Consider the following 19,946-nt stretch of genomic DNA (forward strand, 5'->3'; position numbering starts at 1 on the left):
AAGCGATAACAGGAGATCAAGTGAAAAAGTGAACACTAAACGAATCAACTTCACCAAACGACACACACGCCCGCGCGACGAGGTGAGCGAGCCCCGTCCCAAGACGCTATCGACATCTCAAACGATGCGCACTGATGTTGAATGTTATTGTTATTAGCATCATTATTTCCCACCGGCGGTGAGCGAGTGACGGTATACCCATCCGGGCCTGGTTGTAGTGACGATCGCAGCCACATAATCGTGGCGATAAAGCGACTGATAATAATGATGAAACAGTTGATGTCGTTGCTGTTGGTACGCCCGTTCTTACCAGCGTGAAAGACGATGCGATGATGATGATGATGGCGATATTGATGGCGTTGGTGATGAGTGGCGACAATTTATGATGTGTCGCGAGGATTAGACTATAACCCATCCGTGAAACCGGTTTAATGGCAAAGATTAATTGCTTCACACCCGGATGCGGAGGGATAGAGGGGCTCTTCACGATGTCTTGATATCGTACCAAGAAGGCTGTCGATACAGGTAATGTTATAATAAGTTGCTTCTACACACCAAACGCGTCGCGTGTCATGTTGAGTGAAAATTTAATTATCATACCCTCAATGGACGGTGCAAGTACACACATAGTGTGAGAAGGATTAAGATAACATAATTTTCTGTAATCAATTTATGCTAACAATTCTCTTGTCTCTGTTTCCGGCGAAAAACGAGTTGTGCCCGTGTTTAGTTAGTCTGACGAGAGGTTTTATACAGATTAAACAAGAACCAGAATTCCTTGCTTCACAATACACACTTTCATTCTGCACCTCGTTTTCACTTATCAACTTTCCCCCACCGCTACCAAAGCTAACATGTTTTCGGGAGGGTTCGTTTCTAAATTAGCTCACGAAGGCAACCACCGTCAAGAAAAGGTAAACATCGGTGATATCTAGAGCCCATCGCTCGCACGGTACACTAGAGTACTCGGGGTCTACCAGTGCCCCGTACACCACCTGCAGGTAAGCAGCCGGATGGAAAGTGTCACTCAGACGCAAAGGATAAAGTTTGGAAAGCGCTCGGGAAGCGGAGCTCGCCGTCCCAAACGTACCTATCAGTTACAGCATAAGCAGTAGCGGTGCCACACCGCAACAAGATGCCAACTGCAAGTTATTTACCGACCAGTGGGGTGAGTCAAACCGACACAACCCGGAAACTGGCAGCCGTTCTGCTTCTACCTCCAATCTCGGCGCGCAAGTAGATTGCGCAAAAACACAGCGTGATAGAAGCACGACCCGCTTCCCAGGCGGTAAGTTCGTCACAGTCTACCGACGGTGCGTCACAATAGTCGAGCGTCAAAATTTGTCCAGCATTCAGGTTGACCCCGGTGGTTCAGCATCGTTGCTCGGGCGGGTGAGTAAGACACGCGGTCGACCAAAAAAGGCGTGCTGCGCGCGGCGGATGTTTAGGAAGGTTGTGTTCTAAACCCCAGCCAAGTAACAGAGTTACGGCTACGATGCTCATGACCCACGGAGGTGCGTGATAAGAGCTTGGGCAAACTGTACTGTTTCACTTCTGGCATCAACACCACCACCATGGTACCGATTCTCAATGAGTGACTTTAGCTGCCGCTCGCTACATTTTGGTCGTACTGGCGTAACTGGCATTAATTAAAAATTCTTCAAATCCTCTCGACCAAGAAGCAGCGCTCGGGGGGTCACATTACGCCGGCACGAAAAAACAGCAACTGAAAGCAAACATTCTTATAAACTTGACGGTGCTACTGTTTATGGTGCTATTTCACATTTTTTTGTTTAATAGTTTATGTGGCTAAAATGTACATTATTTCCTCTATTGAAAGCGGTACAAAGTCTTGCTTAAAAGGATTGCAGCATTTCACTTGAATGTTATTACCAGCCCAGCCCGAAATGAGTCAAGGCTGTAGTCACTATCGCGTAGGTTAGGTTAGGCTGCTTTCATGCCATCGCAGCCAGGACACACTTTGGAGCAGTTTTGTGTCTGCCTGGGAGGTCGTTATCAACGATCGATGCCCGGACGCATTTGTCTTCGCAAGCCAGGGGACTTACTGATAAGAAACCGTTAGCTTGCTGATTGTTGTTGCATATTGGATTTTTTTTGTTGCTTGTACTACAGAGCAAAACTGTCCAAGAAGAACATAGACGTTAGAAATTGCTCAAACAAAAGACGTACTTGTGTACATCATAGGCGAAACCCTTCCGAGCCGTATCTGCGCATTTGATTCTTCGGCAAAGTATCGTCTTGGTTACTTTGCTCCTGCTGCTACTCCAGCGGCAATACTCTCACGACCTCCTCCGGACTTATGCGACTTAAATCAATTGAATCCAATTGAAAATGCTACCAAGCAAGAGCTCGCGACCCGCTCAAACTTTGACAAAGAAAAACGCGACCGCACCAACGCAAGCAGCGCCCGAGCACGTGTGACGGTGGAGGATCGGATGTACCGAACAAGTGGAATAGTTACTTGGACCGATACTTACAGCTGATAGAATAATTGCCTACTTGAATCTCACTCAACTTCTCGGCGAATGCTTCCATTTCTTTGTGACACATATTTACAACTACTTGTACAGATTCCATTCTCAGTGCTGGTAAAACGTAATACATCTTGAGAGTTGAAGTTGTTGTAGCTGAATTGATTACCTTTCTTCTCGCTGCGCACGCCGGGCTGGTATTTGACTTTAGTTGTGTAATACGCAACGGAATAAAAGAGAACCGCCACTCCGGAAACAGTCTCACAGTTTTTTCACTTCTTTCCCTCACTACTATTACATGGGCAGATATACACACCGAACACCATTTGTCAACGCTGGCGCCACTCATGCCACACGAAGCTTTCGAGGGCGCACCGACGCCGATTTTGAAGCGCACAATGGTTCGGTTTGTGAATATTTAAATGGATCCATTTTGCTCCGTCAAAGGCCATTCCAATTTCACTCGACAAAAGCATCGCTCACAAACGCGCCCAGCCTCGCAGCCACGAGTGCCGAGCCGGGAACGAAAGGGGAAAAAATGTGTATTTGTCCTGACCACAAAAGGACAAAAGGATGGAAGTTCTCCGCATCCAATTACAGCTTCTCTCAGCCCCCCCCCCCCCCCTCCTCAAGCGACCTCCCTTCTCTATGTGCCATGTGTTTAGCTAACTATGCTTCCCTCACACATGCCCTGTTGGTGGGGAAGGAAGCTATCAGAGTGCGGTTGATGGTGGAGGGCCTGTGAAAAGCATGAGTGTGAGCGAGCGAGGTGGCTTTGTAAGCATTCGGATCAGAATTTATGTGATCATAGAAGAGCTTACGACAATACAAAACCACCACGCACGCCGAGAACGCCACTGTGCCGAACGTCGGTGGCCTACCGACACTAAACATTTTCCACCAAACGCACGTCCCTTTTCTTTTCCTTCTCAAAAGGGGAAAGGCACAACAACACACACAAGTACACACAACGTGTGGGTCTTGAATTGAAGGATGTGCTATAACATGCTTCGACGGGTATGGACGGTGCTGCCTGGAGAATGCTCGGAGCAGTTAACAACCCTTTTTAGCATCACACAATAGGTGTCAAGAATTGGGCAAACTTTTCGGGCTATGCGCTTATAAATACACAGGGGAGCATCAGAGGAAAGTGGTGGGTGGTGAAAAGTTAGACGATAATTTTTTTTTTTCAATACCGTACATGTCGACCGTGCGATCATACACGTTGCAATGAATGGCGCTTACTTCAGTCGGCAACCAAACGGCGCATGGATCCGTTATGCAATTATTTGTGTGATGGATGTAGAATCCGATATCGAGCTTGATTCATACCAAACATTGCACAACGTGTGTCCACCATATATGTGTGTGGACAGCTTGGTGCGTCTTGGTTTAATTACTCACCGACCAAACAAGGACTGGCCAGTGATGTGGTAAGAGTTCTACCCATTCGGTAAGCACGTCGCTGCATATCATTTGCCGCGGCTTAGTTTGGGATTTCTACGCTACGGTCCCCACGGGCAGGCAGCTGACTAATGGATGGACACGAACGGATGCGTCATCATGCATTCGATTTTATTACTTTCGCCTTCCGCAGCTACTTCTGCTTTTTGGTTCAAACAGCACAGCTGATAAATCCTACTAAAACTCCCTACACTTTACTAACATGTGTGTATGCGTGCTGTCGTACTTCATGTGTGCTTTCCGATTGACGAACTCGATTTAAGCATGATTCGGTTTGTTTCTGATTCACACTCAGCAGACCGTGATGATGAGTGTATGAAAGATATGATCCACTGCTACCACACTGTAGCTCTTCTAGCAGCAGGCTAAAAGTTGTTGTGGTTAATAAAATAGTGTACCATTCAAAGTGGAATCCATCCAGTACCAAACATAAAAGACACCACACCCGGCTGGACATTACTGCTGGCAGCCTAATGGTGTCACGTTCAGTGCCAGTGAGCTGCAACCGGACAACAGAAGCCAGCCTCCTCTCGTCCATCGAACGGATCCCCAGTGTGCGCCGCCCCACACCGATGGAGATTAAATTTCACCCGAGCAAGTCCGTGACACAACCGAGCCGTCAAACGGCGATGGTGTCACATTCATCACCCAGAGCGGCCCGAGTTTATTGCATTCGCTTGTAATTATGGATGCATGATGTATGGGCAGACGCGTTCGTGCTCGTGCCGAGAGGTCTGTGTATTATCGGTGACTTCACTCTTGCTGAACACTCGCTACGCTACGAGGTGTATGGTTCAATTCTACTAATTAACTGATGCATTCTCTGTCGCTTCTCATTCGCCACAGTCGTCGTCGGACGCTTGCCAGAACAAACGGAATAAAAATGTACATCGTCTGTTAGATGCTGGGATATGTTGCAAGTATTCGATGGATGGTTCCAATTGATTGAGACATATTTTGTTTTTGAAAAATAAAACAGTATTGCCCTTCAAAGCCGACATCAGCTAAACATAGCTCTTAATAACCGATACAAAGTCGAGTGGAGGCTGCCTTGATTCTGTAAAGCCATATCTCAAGTAGCTTCAAGGGCCGGACGTTTCTGGCTTAAAAAAAACCATCAAAATCAAAAGAACGAAGTGCAGCAGACGAAATCCAACATGGTTGTGGTTTGGGGGTTGAACAATACAAACCATTCCATTCCCTTTTCTGTACACTTTTTCTTTGCTATTCAATCGACAGAGAAAAAGTTATGTTCGCTAATCAAATGATGCCTCAAAAGTGTACGCACCACCACCAGCACCACCACCAACGGAAATAGATTTTCGTCCCAAACGAAACCATGTGCACAAGAATGGAAAAATTCTTTTGAACCGTCTTTTGGACCACCATTTACTTGAACAGTTCTTCATCGCGTTGGGGTTTTCTGTGGCACACAAAGGAGCGCGTGTCCGATGTAACTCATTTCATACCTCACATACGTCACACACACACCGGATGTTAGGGTTGGTGTACAGTCACACACGCTACTGGATGAGCATATTTTGTGGTAGAGTTGAAGCGAAATCCCTCCAACATTTCCACGGGACGTGCAACATACTCTGCGAAGGGATGTGAGAACCATCGACCATACACACATACACCCACACATCCATCCGATTGTTGTCCATTGTCCTGGTTGCGATGGAAAAAGGCATGAAATCCGTACCAATGTGGGTGACGAGCGATCCACCAAAACCACCAAAACCCTATTCGCACGCTGACACTAACACGTCGTGTGTTACTGATGATGATGATGATGATGTTGGTCATGTGATGTGGTGGAAAATTGATACAAATTTGATGTCCGCTTTTTGTCTACCAAAATGTATCTCCGACGCCGTCGCCATCACCGCCCATTCCCCGCCCTATATTCTTTGCTTTGGGCGAACAATAAAAGGTCCAGGACTTTCATTCGCTTCTTCTGTGCTGCAAACGGCACACACAGCACGACAACGGTGAGTGCAGATGATGGGCGATAGTTGTCTGAATCGGACTGGGCTGGAGTGTGCATTAGTGAGGGGTGAAGACGATGAGGACGAGTGCCATACCGAATGGAGTGGACTGGAGCAGGCGGAAAACCCAGTGCGGTGATGGGAGATATTCCAACTGATTGGGCTTTTGTTGGGAGCGACCGAATTTGAATAGATCCATCACTTGCGGCGCTGAAGTAACGTTCAGCTCGGTGTTGGCAACCCTCTGACACATGGATCTCGTCCATCCGTCCGTCCGTCCGTCTTGGCCTTCGGTTCGGGGGCATCGGTCCGTTCAGCAAGGTAATCAAGGACTCCCGAGGGAATGGCAGGGAGAGGGACGGCTGGGTCGGACGTTGATACCGGGAAGAGGCACCACCGATGTGCCAGTTTTCCATTGAAATTGTAAAGAAATGGGAATGCTCGAGCTTGATTTGCTGGAAGCAATTTAACCTTCATTGGTTGTGCCGGCGGCTTTGCCTTTCGTTGGGGCGCCATTTTGCCAGCAAGGCAGAACCGCACCTACCACAATAAGGTTTGCTAGGACGATCGAGCCGGAAAACCTTCCATTTGGTTTGATCGCTGTTGCAGAAGTAGTGTTGGTTGAGGTTGACTTCATGTTGCAACATCTGCGAACGGTTGTAGCCGCAGCCAGGCGGCGGCCAGGTATGTTGGCGTACAATTGCTGATCAATCATCAAGCTGTCATATTGTCTTTCGGTTCCCTTACGCCCTTATGTACCACCACAAATTCCCAATCCGAGCGTGGAGCACGTGTGTGTGTGTGTGTATGTGTAGGGAGTACAATTTTCCGCCTTTATGACCCATTCTGCAGTCGCCGTCTAATGTGAAAAGCAATCAATGTTCAATTATTATGATGAACACCACGGGGCGACGATTGGAAGGGGCGTTTCATTTCATTAATTAATTTTGCCTTTCGCCCAAACACAACGACAGCGAGCAGCGTCACGGCAGGACAAATTGTGATGCTTCCAGCTGCTAATTACGATGGATGATGGTACTTGTATAAGCATTAATCATCATACGATAAGCAGTTGCTGGGGTAAACATCGAACGCAGAGAATACCCATTTTCCATTTACAATTTGTCTTCGCTGCCAGACAATCTCGCCCTCGCCCTCGGTGATGTTAATTCACGATGAAAGCGCACCAAGAGTGAAAATTGATAGCACCCAGCAGTACGAAAATGCGTCTTTGTAGTACCGAATCAATAAAAAAAAATCGAAATCAATTGTTCGCAATCATCATCAAGCCCTCTTCCAATGCGACTCTACTCGAACAACATCTGACTCAATTGCTGCAATAAAGCCACCGCTGCCCTCGACTTACTTTGATTTTGTTTGACACCTTTTTTGGATTACGGCATCGTCGATCGGAGGGGAGAAAAACAACGCCTCGTCGACCGGGAAACTCGCCGATATCCGTCCCTTTGCCGGATGAATTCGTTTTATTTAATGGAGATAATGTACCTCATTGCTCGGCTAGTGAGCCGACCGGCAGCGCAGTTTACACGTGTCATCGAGGCGCAATATTATCCTAGCCAACACATCACCATCACCCGGCACCATCCGTGGCAGAGAGCACATTTAACATGTAATCCAAGAGGGAACGAAGCCTGACTCGTGGCGCCAGTTCCTAAATGGATTCGGCAAAGTGGGGTGCAAAAAAAAAAAGACAAGCATCCCACCGGGCGGCACACACACACTCAAGACACACGTAGGGCGCCACCATGGGCACTCCCTCCCCGGCAGTCCCACAGCCGGGGTCTTTCTCGTTCGAACAGTTTTCTTTTTTTTTTCTTTTCTTCCGAATCCACTTTCACCTGCTCCCGCTGGGGAGGGATCTCCACAGGAAAGCGCCAGGCCCGGGGAACGACAAACCATGGCCCTCCCGCGTAAGCATGGTTGAAATTTCCTTCATTTTCATCGTTGAACAAGCGCGGCATCCGAGCGTAAAAGACTTATTAGGAACGGAAGGAAGTGGAAAAAGACTCCATGATTTGCGGGCGAACAATCTACGAAAATTGATTTCGCTTCCGTTTTCGACCGTCGCCGCTGCTGCCTGCCGTCTAGTCCTTCCTTTCGTCCCATGGTCGCCGCACCGAGTCGTGCGCGTGAATGAGGAATGCGTATGTGTTGTGGCGTAGCATGTCGCTGAACAGGGGGGGCAAAAAGGAAGGAAAAGCGAAACGGGAAGGAGTAAAAAAAACAACAACACTGATTTGCCGTCCCCGCACACAGCACACACCAGACGGGCGCCATGCCAAACGGGACGAGCACACACACACATTTACCCCTCAGCATTCCCGATTGGCGCTCCGGCCTGTAATGAGGTACACGTATCTGTTCATTCTTTCTTCCCCTCGTTCGAGGGGGGGGGGGGGGGGGCTGCGCCTTGTGGGAAAACGAGGAACCCACTTACACTGGTGGCCACGGTCGTCGCCGGGGACACGCGCGATATTTGTTGTTGTTGTTGTTGCTTCTTCATCACCGGGCGAGCACGAATGGCGGTAAATCCGATTGGGAAGAAAATTATTGAGCCGTGTAGGGAACATCATTTACGGTAAAGGCAGCTTTACCGCCATTTCCCGGTGGTGCAATTTGCGGAGGATATTTCGTCCGGGGTATCCGGAGGGGGGGGGGGGGGGTCGTTTTGCACACATCATCTATTTATCATTTAGCGTTCCCAGTTTTGCGTATCCGAACGCGGGGAACATTTTCGCAAGTTATTACAATTGGTATGTTGAACACATGACAGAAAAGTTGCAGTTCAGTTGAGAGCATATCATGTTTCTTGGACTTTTTTTGGGTCGCCCCTTCCCTAGACGCGCAGAACAATAAAACACACCCAGACAGATTGCACACTGTAGATTACCACGTTTACCCTCAGGTGTGCAAACAGACAGACCCCGCGAGAAGCATTATAAGGTCACGGGGACTATTTGCACGAAGGACAACGTGAGGGGATTGTTCCCGTCTACCAGAAGAGGGGAGAGAGAGTGTGGGAAGCGATATAATCTGTGAGCACAGATGTGTATGTGGTGCCCGTCAGCAGAGGGGCATATGCGCGGTCTTATCGTAGTGTCCCCTCGCGTTCCCAGGACCCTCCGTTTCGCCTCTACCGTGAACTCAGTGAGCTGAAACATGGACACAAAAACCTTCCAAAAGTGCAGACACTCTGTGCAAACAAATGATTCCAACCGACGCAGCCGTTTCCAAATTGCCTGGGTTCGCGGGCTGGTCCGTCGACCAAACAAAACATATCTATGATAGTGGAAGTTTTTCACTGGCAAAGCGCGGTATTGAAATATATTCATCCGGTTTCCATTTAGCACACATCATGGTACACATTTCCTCCATCGATCAACACTGGCACTGCCGCTTGGCCACGGATAGAACTGGCAGATTCAATAGACTTTGCTCCAGCAGACAGCCACCATCATCATCATCCTCATCAGCATCAGCAGCAGCGTCAGAAACCGGCACACAAAATGGATTCATTTTATTCTGCTGCCATTGCATCAGCAAAAATTCCACACATTCATCCCCCGACCCCCGACAATTACGCGGCATCCAAATAGGATTATGAAGCGCTCCTGCTGCGCATCCTCACGTTCCACCTGTTACGCGCAAGCACTAAACGTTGCACGGTGCTGCAAACTATTCGTGCGATAAAATTTCGACAAACGGCCACCCGTCAACCCGTCGCATCCGTGGTACTATCTACCATTTTCACCGACTGGTTCAATACAGTCTTTTAAATACTCACAGAACCACCACCCATTACACATTGATGCAAACGGGGGTAGTAAATCACTTTGCGAAAATCACATAATCGTAATCGGCTTGTCTGGCAATAGCAGTGCTGCGGTGTGTGTGGTGTTGGTGGTCGGCAACCTATTTGACCATGGAAAATAGCATCAAAATTTGTGATATGAAATCACATTTTGTGCGGCGGTGTTCGTGACAAACAACAACTATGTAAAGGGTTTGTCGTTTGTGCTGTACCGGGGAGTGGGCTTCATTTTGGTTGCTGTAACCCCGCGCGGTCTGTAGGTAAAAATGTGCGCGCAAATCCAATTATACAGCGTTCGGCAACGTGGCAAATGGAATTTTGAATTCGGTTACTGCTTTTAAACGTTCACGGTTGGAGCAATGAGCTGCAGAGTGCATAAATTGTTCGCAGAGGAGAAAATAACTTTCAGCCATTTTTTGGGGGCACGTTTCTTAGAACCATCATCAAAAGCAGCAGCCACCATTATCCCAAGTGACATACGGGACGGGGTTCGATGTGGAATTTGAATAACAGATTCAAAAAAAGAGGGGTAAAACTTACAGATCGATTCCACTACTTCGAAGTCGCCCGTCCTCCCGAGAAGTTCGTAGCATTAATCTACCCTTTTTTACATAGCCGAAATCACACACACACCAAACCGTACATCATATCATTCTCGAGCGTGAGCGTTCGCTTTCGTATTAAGATTATGGGCACGTTTCCCTCGAAATAGAAAAGCGCAACCCCCTTTTTTCGCGTACTACTTCCCACATCCAAGAACGGAAACCGAACCCAACTCAACCCCGAGCGAAGGTGAATGAATTTTGCCGAAAATTGGAATACATGCATGCATTACACATGATTGCCTTGGCGCATGGCGTGCCCGCGATCCGCCGCTCGCGGTAAGGTGTCAAAGTTCGTTTACCGGCAGCAGGAAAGGGAAAACGTAACTTTTGTTGTACGTAAGATTGCGATTTGTTTGGGGTGTTTGGCGCTTATCTCGCGGCAATGCACACGACACGTTTCCCCCCCCGGCTCACTGGATGATCCTCATCGCAGCGCGATCAATGGTCCGACCGCTTGGGAATCGATGTGACGGATGGTTGTGATTAGAACGATTGATTGATTCCCCGTGCGCCCTATCATGCCGTCGGTGTGTGGGCTGGTGTGTGTATGTGTGTGTGGCGTATGCCCTGGTGAACTACATCGCTCGTATACACCGGCCCCAGGAGGGTTTGATTGCGAACGCGCCCCGGTACCGATGGTCGGCGGCGCTCGCTTGCTCTCGCGGGAAATATGCTGATAAGACTGGATGTTCTCGTCTTCCGTTTGCGAGCTGTCCCATCGCCGGTCGATTTTGGGACGAAGAATGTGTTTGTAAATTTTGTTCCTGCTGCCAGCGCTGACTGACACAGCAACAACGTTATATCATAATGCTGGGATGATTGAACTCAGAGGACACAAACAAGAGGGCAAAGAGTATCGGTCTGACGGTCTTCTCGTAAGGGCTTTCTTTTTTTTTCGTCCATCGTGCCATGAGCAAAGTCTTATGCCGAGCCAATTTGTATCGCCAGTGACAAATAACTTAATCTAGTTAGAAAGAGTTTGGCGAACCAACCCGACAGGACCTCCTCCCTCTCACAACTCGCCGCAATGGGGATACATTTGCACCAATAGTCTTTTTGTTTTACTTTCCCCAAGCACATTGTCTACTTCGGGAAGAGTGACAAAGAATGGTTCAATCCGGTTCTCGAGGCCAGAACTTGGGGGAAACAAAAAAAGGAATTGAGCAAAGAAAAACAAACCGCAATATAAACATCGCGCAAACATTTTGCGTAAAGCATCGAAACGAAAAACTAGAAAAAGAAGAAGAAGAGTACGCGCTACTCCGTAAAGAATTTGCGCACAGAAGTTGAACTCAAATTTCAAGCCTTATTAAGAACGTTCGCGGGGCAACGCGCAACACACTCGCGCGCGTTGTTGTTTTTCGCTGCTGCCGTATCTCGAGGGGCATTTAGACTGGTAAACACGCACACCACACGGCCAGCAAAAAAGCCTGGCCCATCTCAGCCGGCAGGGGCCACTTCCAACCGAGACATTAAGGTTTTTTTTCGGTTTTTGGTGGAAGATTTGTTTTCGTGTGAGAGAGAGATAGAGAGAGACGGGTGCGCGTATGTAACAAGCGGCGTTCCATCCAGGTGATCTCATTGCGTGTCTTTCTGAAGGAGGGAAGGCATTGGATTATTGCTTTTCAAGCAGCAAATCTGTTTGTACGCTAACAAGCTGCTTCCTAATTCCAGCTCGGTGTACTTAGCCGCGTTTTTTTCACTCTCTCGCTTTCGTTGCTTGTCTTCGTGCATCTTTGGGTTTTTTTTTCTTTGGGGCCTCCTCTCCAGCCACGCTCGATCGAAATGCTAAAATATTTGTACGTTTTTAAATTGCTGCCCCATTACAAGTTGGCTGAACATAAATATTTTTTCTTAGCTCAAAAAAAAAAACACACACACACACACACACTCAACTTACCTTGTGCTTCCTCGGGCGATGCTAAGGACGTTTGTTTCGGTCCCGGTTTCTGCAGCGAACGGAGCACACGTCGATGATCGGAACCGGTTTCGGTGGCCTTCGTCCATCGGGTCGATGCTGCACTTGCACCTGAAATTTGCACACTGGCAGTGTCGGGCCCGGTCAATGACACACCCCCCACCGCCATCACCGATGTGGCCGCCAACAGTGCCAGCGTGCCAACGGCAGCCAGCAGTCGCGCGTTGGCGTGCGCCCGACCACCGATCCCCGACGCACGGACGCAACCATCTCGCTGGCCTTGTCGTTGGCGTTGCCGCTGTTGTTGTGGTTGCTGTGGCAATGGTTGTTGCTGTGGTTGTTGTTTTTGCAGATGATATTCTGCGGCCTGCTCTCCCTCCCAGCCGGCGACAGAACGAACGCCAGGACGGGAACGATCACTTCGCCCGCTGGCGTACATCATGCTGGCGCCTTTTTTTGCTCGTCACGTCGCGCGTCCCGACGCCGGACGCACCAACACCACCGCCCACCGGCCCTCCCCCGTCTCCACCACCTCCCCTTGCTTCCGCACGACAGCAACACCACCTTTGCGCGATCGCTTTTCTTTGGCGAACTCGGGCCGCCGCCCGTTGTTTTACGGCCTGCTTCCCGAAACTGCCCTTGGCACAGGCGCACCGCGGCACTCGCGCACGGAACCGATATCGGCGTCGAACGGTGGCAGAACAAATACACGCACGCACTCGCTCACATGCATACACGACAGCACCATCCACCGCGATTGCACACCTTGCAATTTTATTTTGTGTGCTCACTTTTTTGCGTACCTTCACGCTACGCAGCACTCTGAGCCAGCAGGCTGGCAGCAATCATTACACAACTGGCTGAAACACACATTAGAAACAAGAATTTATTAACAACACACAGACACACGCACACACATACGAAAAAAAACACGTTCATGAGACTTTGACAATCGTATTTTTGGGAATGCAGAAGCCACAACAATTTTGGTCACAATTTGTTCACGCTTCGTTCACTTCGTTGCTACCCTTGAATTGTTTCGTTGTTGTTACTGGCAAGTACGACCACGATTAGGGAGAGTTTCAGACATACGCTTGTCGAAAAACCACCCAAACGGGCCTAAAGATTCGGCGCACACAGAGATTGAACTGATCGAAACACGCAAATCGCGCAAAAGAACGGAAAGCGGATTTGCTCTCCTTCTTCGCGAGCGTGCTGTGTTCCTACTCTTCGCGGCACGGCCGTTCGCACCCCTATCCCATTCGCGTGCAGCCGTCTCCTTCGCGTGCGGATGCTGCTGAGATGATGCGCGAACGGTGATGCTGCTGCTGCTGCCAGAATGAAAACTCACACTCATACATAAACAGAGAGAACGAGAGAGCCAGAATGAGAAAGACAGGGAGAGAGCGCGCGCGGTTGTTAAGGAAACGATCAACGGCTACACAGAGAGGCAGGACCGCCGCGGCGGTGCGGTTCTTCTGATGATGGTTCACACAGCACCACGGACCAACACAAGCAAGCATAACCGCGCACGGGTACACCCATCGATTGATGAATGGCTGTGGCTATGTTGCTGTTGCTATGTTTGATGCCTGCTGAGGGCAAGCTGGGCAAAATTTTAATTGACGCCGTTCACGAACCCACTCCGAGCTGGGCAGCGGGACGGAAGAGACAGGTAAGTGTGAGTTTTTTCTTTCTAAGGTACGCCAATTTTCGTGGCCTTGGTGCCGCAGACAGGAACTGTGCGGTAAAAAAGAGCAACAGTGGACGGTTAAGCCGGTGTTTATGGGTGTTCCTGGTATAAGTGCAATTTTTTTTAAATTGCTCACCGTCCATGTAGGACTCTTAACTTGTTGGCTGCACACTCCTGTTTTCCCCGGCACTTTACATCCAATTTTCCGTTGAAAGTGTACTGAAACGGCAGCAGAAGCTCAGCATCGCAACATCGAATCAGAGATTTATGGTTCGCACAGTCACACACACGGGCGCGTTCGACTTCTTCCTCTTCTGTCTCGCACACGAGCAAGCAGCAGAGGTAAACAAAGGTGTCAACAAACCGCACCTGCCCCTTTTGGCTACCCTTAACGGCACAGCACACACAAGGAAAGGTTCACTCGATTTCCCAAATTCACGAAACACAAGCGAAATCAGTTTTACAATGTTTGGTACACTTTTGCGTAGAAGAAATGCTAGTTGGCGGAGAAGAAATAGTTGCGCGGCGGTTTCTTCACCAGCACTCCTCGACGGACAGCAGCGGAATATGCTTGCTTCGATTCGGAAAATACAGCCATGCCGCCGTGAGTCCAAATTGAACTGTGTCGTTGTAGTGGTGCTGCGTAGCGTACGTATCCGAAGGCGGCCGAACCAGGCTCCGCTCGCTGTAGGTCTGTCTATACGAGGTACGTAAATAATTCCTGGCTCGTATTTCTATCTCAACGCTGCGTAAACACGTTTTCTTTCGCCTGAAGTAAATGTTACTCTCTTGAAGAGTTTTTGTTATCATTGAGCATAAATATCTTGTATAGATTAAGTTTATTGAAGAAAAGTTACTTAATTCGATATATATTGCTGCTAAATGATTCATACTGTGCTTCAACTACAGTGTCCAAACTGTAGTTCTCTTCTCCAAACTGTAACATCTCTATTTGTAAGAGTAATTTTTCCATGATATCATTCCAAAAAACGCAAAAATAATGATATCGCACAAACTTTCAAAGTAAGAAGCTGCAATAGCCCAGCTAGGCTTAACATACACCGATAGTTAAGGCCCATCAAATGTATTTTGTCGCCTGGGTGGAAACCAAGATGTATAGAAGGTATCGCTCATCGCTGTCAACGCATTTTGCCGGTAATTTCGGGCTAGCACGAACATACAACATCTGACAGCACGGGAAAGAGCGTCATTCGGTGCGTGATTATTTGTTGATAGTGGAATTTGTGCATTTTCAACGCGCCCGAAACATAAAACCATCGCCCCCAGGAACCGTTGAAGAGGACATCCCGCCGGCACAATGTTTGGCACGCAAGCGCTCGGTGCCAACCCTGGCTTCGGCAGTCCGACGGCCACAACCACCACCAATCCGATGAAGGACTTCGAAGTCACCTCGCCGCCGGAAGATACGGTGTCGGCGATGGAGTTCAGCCCGGCAACGTTGCAGCAAAACTTTCTCATCGCCGGCAGCTGGGACTGCAGCGTGCGTTGCTGGGAGGTGGAACAGTCCGGCAAGACGGTGCCGAAATCCATCAAAACCATGGGCGGCCCGGTACTGGACGTGTGCTGGGCGGACGATGGCAGCAAAGTGTTCATCGCCTCGACCGACAAGCAGGTGAAGTGTTGGGATCTGGCCTCGGATCAGGTGGCGCAGGTGGCACAGCACGATGCGGCGATCAAAACGTGCCACTGGATCAAGGGCACCAACTACACGTGTCTGATGACGGGTTCGTGGGACAAGACGCTCAAATTCTGGGACACCCGAACACCGCAGCCCATGATGTCGATTCAGCTGCCGGAGCGCTGCTACTGTGCGGATGTGGACTACCCGATGGCAGTCGTGGGCACGGCAGGGCGACATGTGTTGATTTACTCGCTGGAAAACAAACCGACGCAGTTCAAGCAGCAGGAAAGTCCGCTGAAGTACCAGCACCGGACGGTGTCGGTGTTTCGCGACAAGAAGAAAGCACCGACCGGTTACGCGCTGGGCAGTATCGAGGGCCGTGTGGCCATTCAGTACGTGAGTCCGCTGAACCCGAAGGATAACTTCACGTTCAAGTGCCATCGTTCGAACGGATCGAGCGGCTACCAGGACATCTACGCGGTGAATGACATCGCGTTCCATCCGGTGCACGGCACGCTGGCGACGGTCGGGTCGGACGGAACGTTCAGCTTCTGGGACAAAGACGCACGCACGAAGCTGAAATCGTCCGAAACGCTGGACCAATCGATTACCAAGTGTTGCTTCAACAGCAATGGACAGATCTTCGCGTATGCCGTCGGGTACGACTGGTCCAAGGGACACGAATACTACAACCCGCAGAAGAAAACGTACATCTTCCTTCGCTCGTGCTACGATGAGCTGAAACCACGGGCCTCGAGCTAAAGCGCATTCGGTGTCAGCACATTTTTTCCTGTAAGGTTACTTCGTACATTCGAACGGCACCACACGCTGGTTTGATTGTTTCTGCTACAACATAAGTTCGTTTATTCTTTGCGGCAGAATTTTGGAAATAAAATCTAATGCACGATAGCAACAAAGAACACCACCCGGATGGAGATGGGGGCCGTCTAACTCGTCAAATCTCTCGCACTAGTGATGACCGCTTCCATGTCCCTTCTCATCCCCATGACCATGGCCACCATGTGCGTGGTAGTCCACTCCGAGCGCATACTCGACGCCGATCGTCGCAACGAAGGCAGCAAATCCGAGCGGGAATCCCTTGAACAGGAACGTGATGAGCCGCGAACGGTGGGTCGAAAACTGCTTCACATTGTAGCGCCACACTTCATTTCGTAGCCACGGGTCCTTCAGGCCCCGGCGGGCCAGAGCGCGTTCCACTTCGACCAGCTCGGGCGCGTCGGCCACTTTGTAGATGGATGCATCCGGCACCTTGTACGGCGGTCCGTGTCCGTGACCGTGGCCCATCGTTTGTTCCTGGCAGGCGATTTGTATACACAACCCCCGTTTGACGTTCCAGTCGGAACCAGCATTACATAATTTAGATTCGGCGTTGTGGAAGAAAAACATTGATTTAGTTTCTACGGGCAATGAGGTGTGCCAACTCGGCCGTGCATTTTTGGGACGTTTGCACTTACCAGATAGATCCGGAATCGGCAGGAAAGCAATCAGTTGGACAAAGTTTGTTCAGAGATGTGAAGAGTTTTGCGATGTCCACCGGAGCCGCGACGGAATATTTTCCTCAGCAGAGCAGCTGTCAAAACAACCTGTCAAACCTGGCAGCTTCGGCGGGAGGTGAAACATTTCAATCGTTCTATGAAATGTTGCACTCTGCTGAAACGAAGGACGAAAAAGGACACAGGACATGCAGGATCATTTCGGCATCGCTTGTCGCAACATTGAGACTGTTCTGATCAACTGGTTATATTATTTACGTGCTGTATACAATTAAAAAAAATGCGTTATCAACGTAATCGAGATTGATTTGTCTACAAGACGTTCCTTACACGTAATTGGTCTAACGAGCTATCTCCACCGCTAATTCAGTTCAGTGCGCACACACGCTTCGTTTGAGTCGGTTTCCGTTTTCCATTGCATTAAAATCATTAACTAAATATTGCGAAATACACAATTGAGCTATCAAATTAGGAATTTTGCTAGAGTTTTGTTGGCCGAAACGTTTTTTGCTTTTTGATTTCGTTCCCTAACGTAATGAGTCTTATGGCGATTAGTGACCACGTTACAGTCTTAAAGGAGAGGAACAATTGTTGGTATAGCTATTGACCCTGGGACCGGTGCCGGTTTTGTCTTGCCTCTTTCTTCCTGGAGTGTTCGAGAAGTCCTCCGAAAGCATCGACACATCGGAAAGTTCATTCGCGTAGTCGTTACTTTGACTTTCCTCATTGAAACCACTATCAGTGCGATAGAAGTTTACGCAAGGCACTACATTTTCTGACAAGCCAGCGATTTCCTTTATCGGTGACAATGCTTTCATTGGAGTGGTGCGAGTATGACGCACCTCGCACGCACTATCGGTGGACTGGTTCTCTTCGTTACGATCCTTGTCCGAGATTTGAAGAAAAGATTGTGACAAATTCTTACGATTAGTACGGCGTTTTTCCTTTCTCCGGAAACCCCGCAACGGCGTGGTGGAGTGCTGCGTCTGCTGAGAGGAGTCAGACGATTGCGATGATAAGGCAAGGCTCCTTTCGCCGTCGGCCGACAGGTTTGCTTCCGCAAGTTCGTTTGTTAATTCAGTATGTTTTATCGAACCTGGAAGAAAATCATGCAAAAACAATCAAATAGTTTGATCATCTCTTATACCCGCAAGGCAATTGCTTACCACTCATGTAGTGACGGCTACCGCAAAGTTCCGGTGACATGTTGTCACTATGGAAAATCCCGGAAGGTTCCGGCGTACTGCGGTAAATAGCATCCGCGTCCGAATGGTGCAATTCGAAGGCTTCTGTTGGTGAAGGACTGGCCATGCTTTTCGAGATGGGCGACAGTGCACCGAACGAACTGTCCGCATCACTTTCGGGAATGTGATTGAGCATTTCCTGCGAGCCGTAGTACCGCGATCGCTTCAGATCCTGCTCACTCGCCAGCTCTCCCACCACCAGCACCTCGGGCGACTCCGGAGCAGGGCTCAAGGCTCTGAGATCGAAATCATCGATCGAGTTGGCGTAACGGCTCGCACCTCCAGCATCACTGTCGTCCGCATCGTCGTTCAGGGCGGATGTGTTGAACAGTTTCCGCCGCAAAGAAGCATCCCGTGCATCGTGATCGATGCTACTGGCCGAGGATTCATCCAGCGCGGTATCATGTTTCTGTTGCTGGTCCTGTAAGAGAAATGGTTTGTTTTAATATCAACAGCACCTTTTGTTACAGCACATACGCGCGACATACCTCGTTGTAGGTAAGATACTTTTGCAACACATCCTCTATCTCTTTGGGAAGATGCGGTGGGAAGGACAGAACCGTTTGGCTTATTCCATCGCGAACCTTTCGCTTGCTGGAAACAGCGCCACCACCGCTGGAGTTCGTGGAGGTGCTAGAGTCCTTCGACAGCACGATCTTCTGATTTCTTAAAGGACAGTCGATCGGGCTGGGCACTATGCTGTGCTCCTTAAAGTAGGTACTGATAGCGGCCTGCACCCTAGCCTCCGCGACCGGGTCGGGCGTTTCGATGAACTGCGTCTCGTGCGGTTCCACGTTCACCGGTCCCAGCGAGGACACCTCGTCGATCGTCCACTCGAACTGTGTGATGCTGCTGTTCTGCGGTGTGCTGGGACGGTGGAAGAGCGAAGGGCTCCCGATCATCGGCAGATGCAACCGTTCGACCAGATGCGGTTCGAAGGGATTCACGATGCGGCCTTTAAATATGCGCGAAGGAGGAGTTTGTAGCACGGGTAGTAAATTGAAACGATTGCTGGTTGCGGTGTTGTTACAGCTGCTAGTGCTGTTCCGTGACAGCGAGGTCGGCGTCCTCACGGCCATTAGCGATGGCGAGGAGGCCATCGACGTTCGCGATGAGGTTCGTGCAAGAGCGCTTTGGAATAGCTTGCGCGGTGTTAAAAAGGCTTCCGACTCCATTGCTTTCCCGGGATAGAGGCGTACAAACTTCCAAATAAAGGCAGCCCACACAAAGCGGGGTAAAGGATTAGGGTTAGCACGGTACACTGTTAACAAATAAGCACCGATGGAAATAATGTGGGTTGGTATGTGATGCGGAGGTGTAAGTAAACTGGTTAGAAAGGGTAAGCCACGCGTTTATAAACACATTTCGTACAATATTTAACTATATATCACAGTTACGACTCGTATCGATCGCTGCGCCACAGCCGCTGGCCCGGCCGGTCGTATGGATTTGTTCGTTTGATTTTAAAAACGGAAAACCGTCAACAGATTTTCCCTCTGAAAATAGCACCGTTGACAGCTCACGTCGCACAGTGTGCTGCGATCATGCGAA

General features: G+C 49.3%; 4 protein-coding genes across 14 annotated transcripts in view; 1 reads left to right on the forward strand and 3 right to left on the reverse strand.

Moving 5' to 3' along the window:
* Positions 1-14,627, reverse strand: part of LOC1280340 (low-density lipoprotein receptor-related protein 1) — an 81,940-nt gene extending 67,313 nt beyond the window's left edge. Inside the window, exons 1-2 of one of the 9 annotated variants that reach the window (XM_061655713.1) lie at positions 14,534-14,627; positions 12,285-13,162 (exon numbers count right to left, since the gene is read on the reverse strand). In XM_061655713.1, the coding sequence (XP_061511697.1) occupies positions 12,285-12,744 (460 nt within the window). In that variant the 5' untranslated portion in view covers positions 12,745-13,162; positions 14,534-14,627. The other 8 variants (XM_061655707.1, XM_061655708.1, XM_061655712.1 and 5 more) reach the window with 8 other exon arrangements.
* A 686-nt stretch (positions 14,628-15,313) lies between these two features.
* LOC1280339 (protein Rae1) lies at positions 15,314-16,557 on the forward strand. Its single transcript, XM_320184.4, has one exon. It carries the CDS (start codon positions 15,314-15,316, stop codon positions 16,397-16,399), a length of 1,086 nt encoding a protein of 361 aa, XP_320184.4. The 3' UTR covers positions 16,400-16,557.
* Positions 16,470-17,263, reverse strand: LOC1280338 (NADH dehydrogenase [ubiquinone] 1 beta subcomplex subunit 3). Its single transcript, XM_320183.4, has 2 exons — positions 17,113-17,263; positions 16,470-16,951 (listed from the first exon to the last, which is right to left on the reverse strand). The coding sequence occupies exon 2, from the start codon at positions 16,940-16,942 to the stop codon at positions 16,607-16,609; it is 336 nt and encodes a 111-aa protein (XP_320183.2). The 5' UTR covers positions 16,943-16,951; positions 17,113-17,263; the 3' UTR covers positions 16,470-16,606.
* On the reverse strand, positions 17,112-19,930 carry LOC3291573 (protein aurora borealis). Of its 3 annotated transcripts, none has more exons than XM_061655735.1 (4): positions 18,884-19,905; positions 18,318-18,816; positions 18,077-18,247; positions 17,112-17,308 (listed from the first exon to the last, which is right to left on the reverse strand). In XM_061655735.1, exons 1-4 carry the CDS (start codon positions 19,568-19,570, stop codon positions 17,289-17,291), a joined length of 1,377 nt encoding a protein of 458 aa, XP_061511719.1. In that variant the 5' UTR covers positions 19,571-19,905; the 3' UTR covers positions 17,112-17,288. The 3 variants fall into 3 exon arrangements, with proteins under 3 accessions (XP_061511719.1, XP_061511720.1, XP_551809.4); XM_061655736.1 differs by having other exon boundaries at positions 17,112-17,305; positions 18,884-19,904; XM_551809.4 differs by lacking the exon at positions 17,112-17,308 and having other exon boundaries at positions 17,383-18,247; positions 18,884-19,930.
* Positions 19,931-19,946: the final 16 nt, after the last annotated feature.

Source organism: Anopheles gambiae, chromosome 3, assembly GCF_943734735.2.
Source record: "Anopheles gambiae chromosome 3, idAnoGambNW_F1_1, whole genome shotgun sequence".
Classification (NCBI taxonomy): domain Eukaryota; kingdom Metazoa; phylum Arthropoda; class Insecta; order Diptera; family Culicidae; genus Anopheles; species Anopheles gambiae.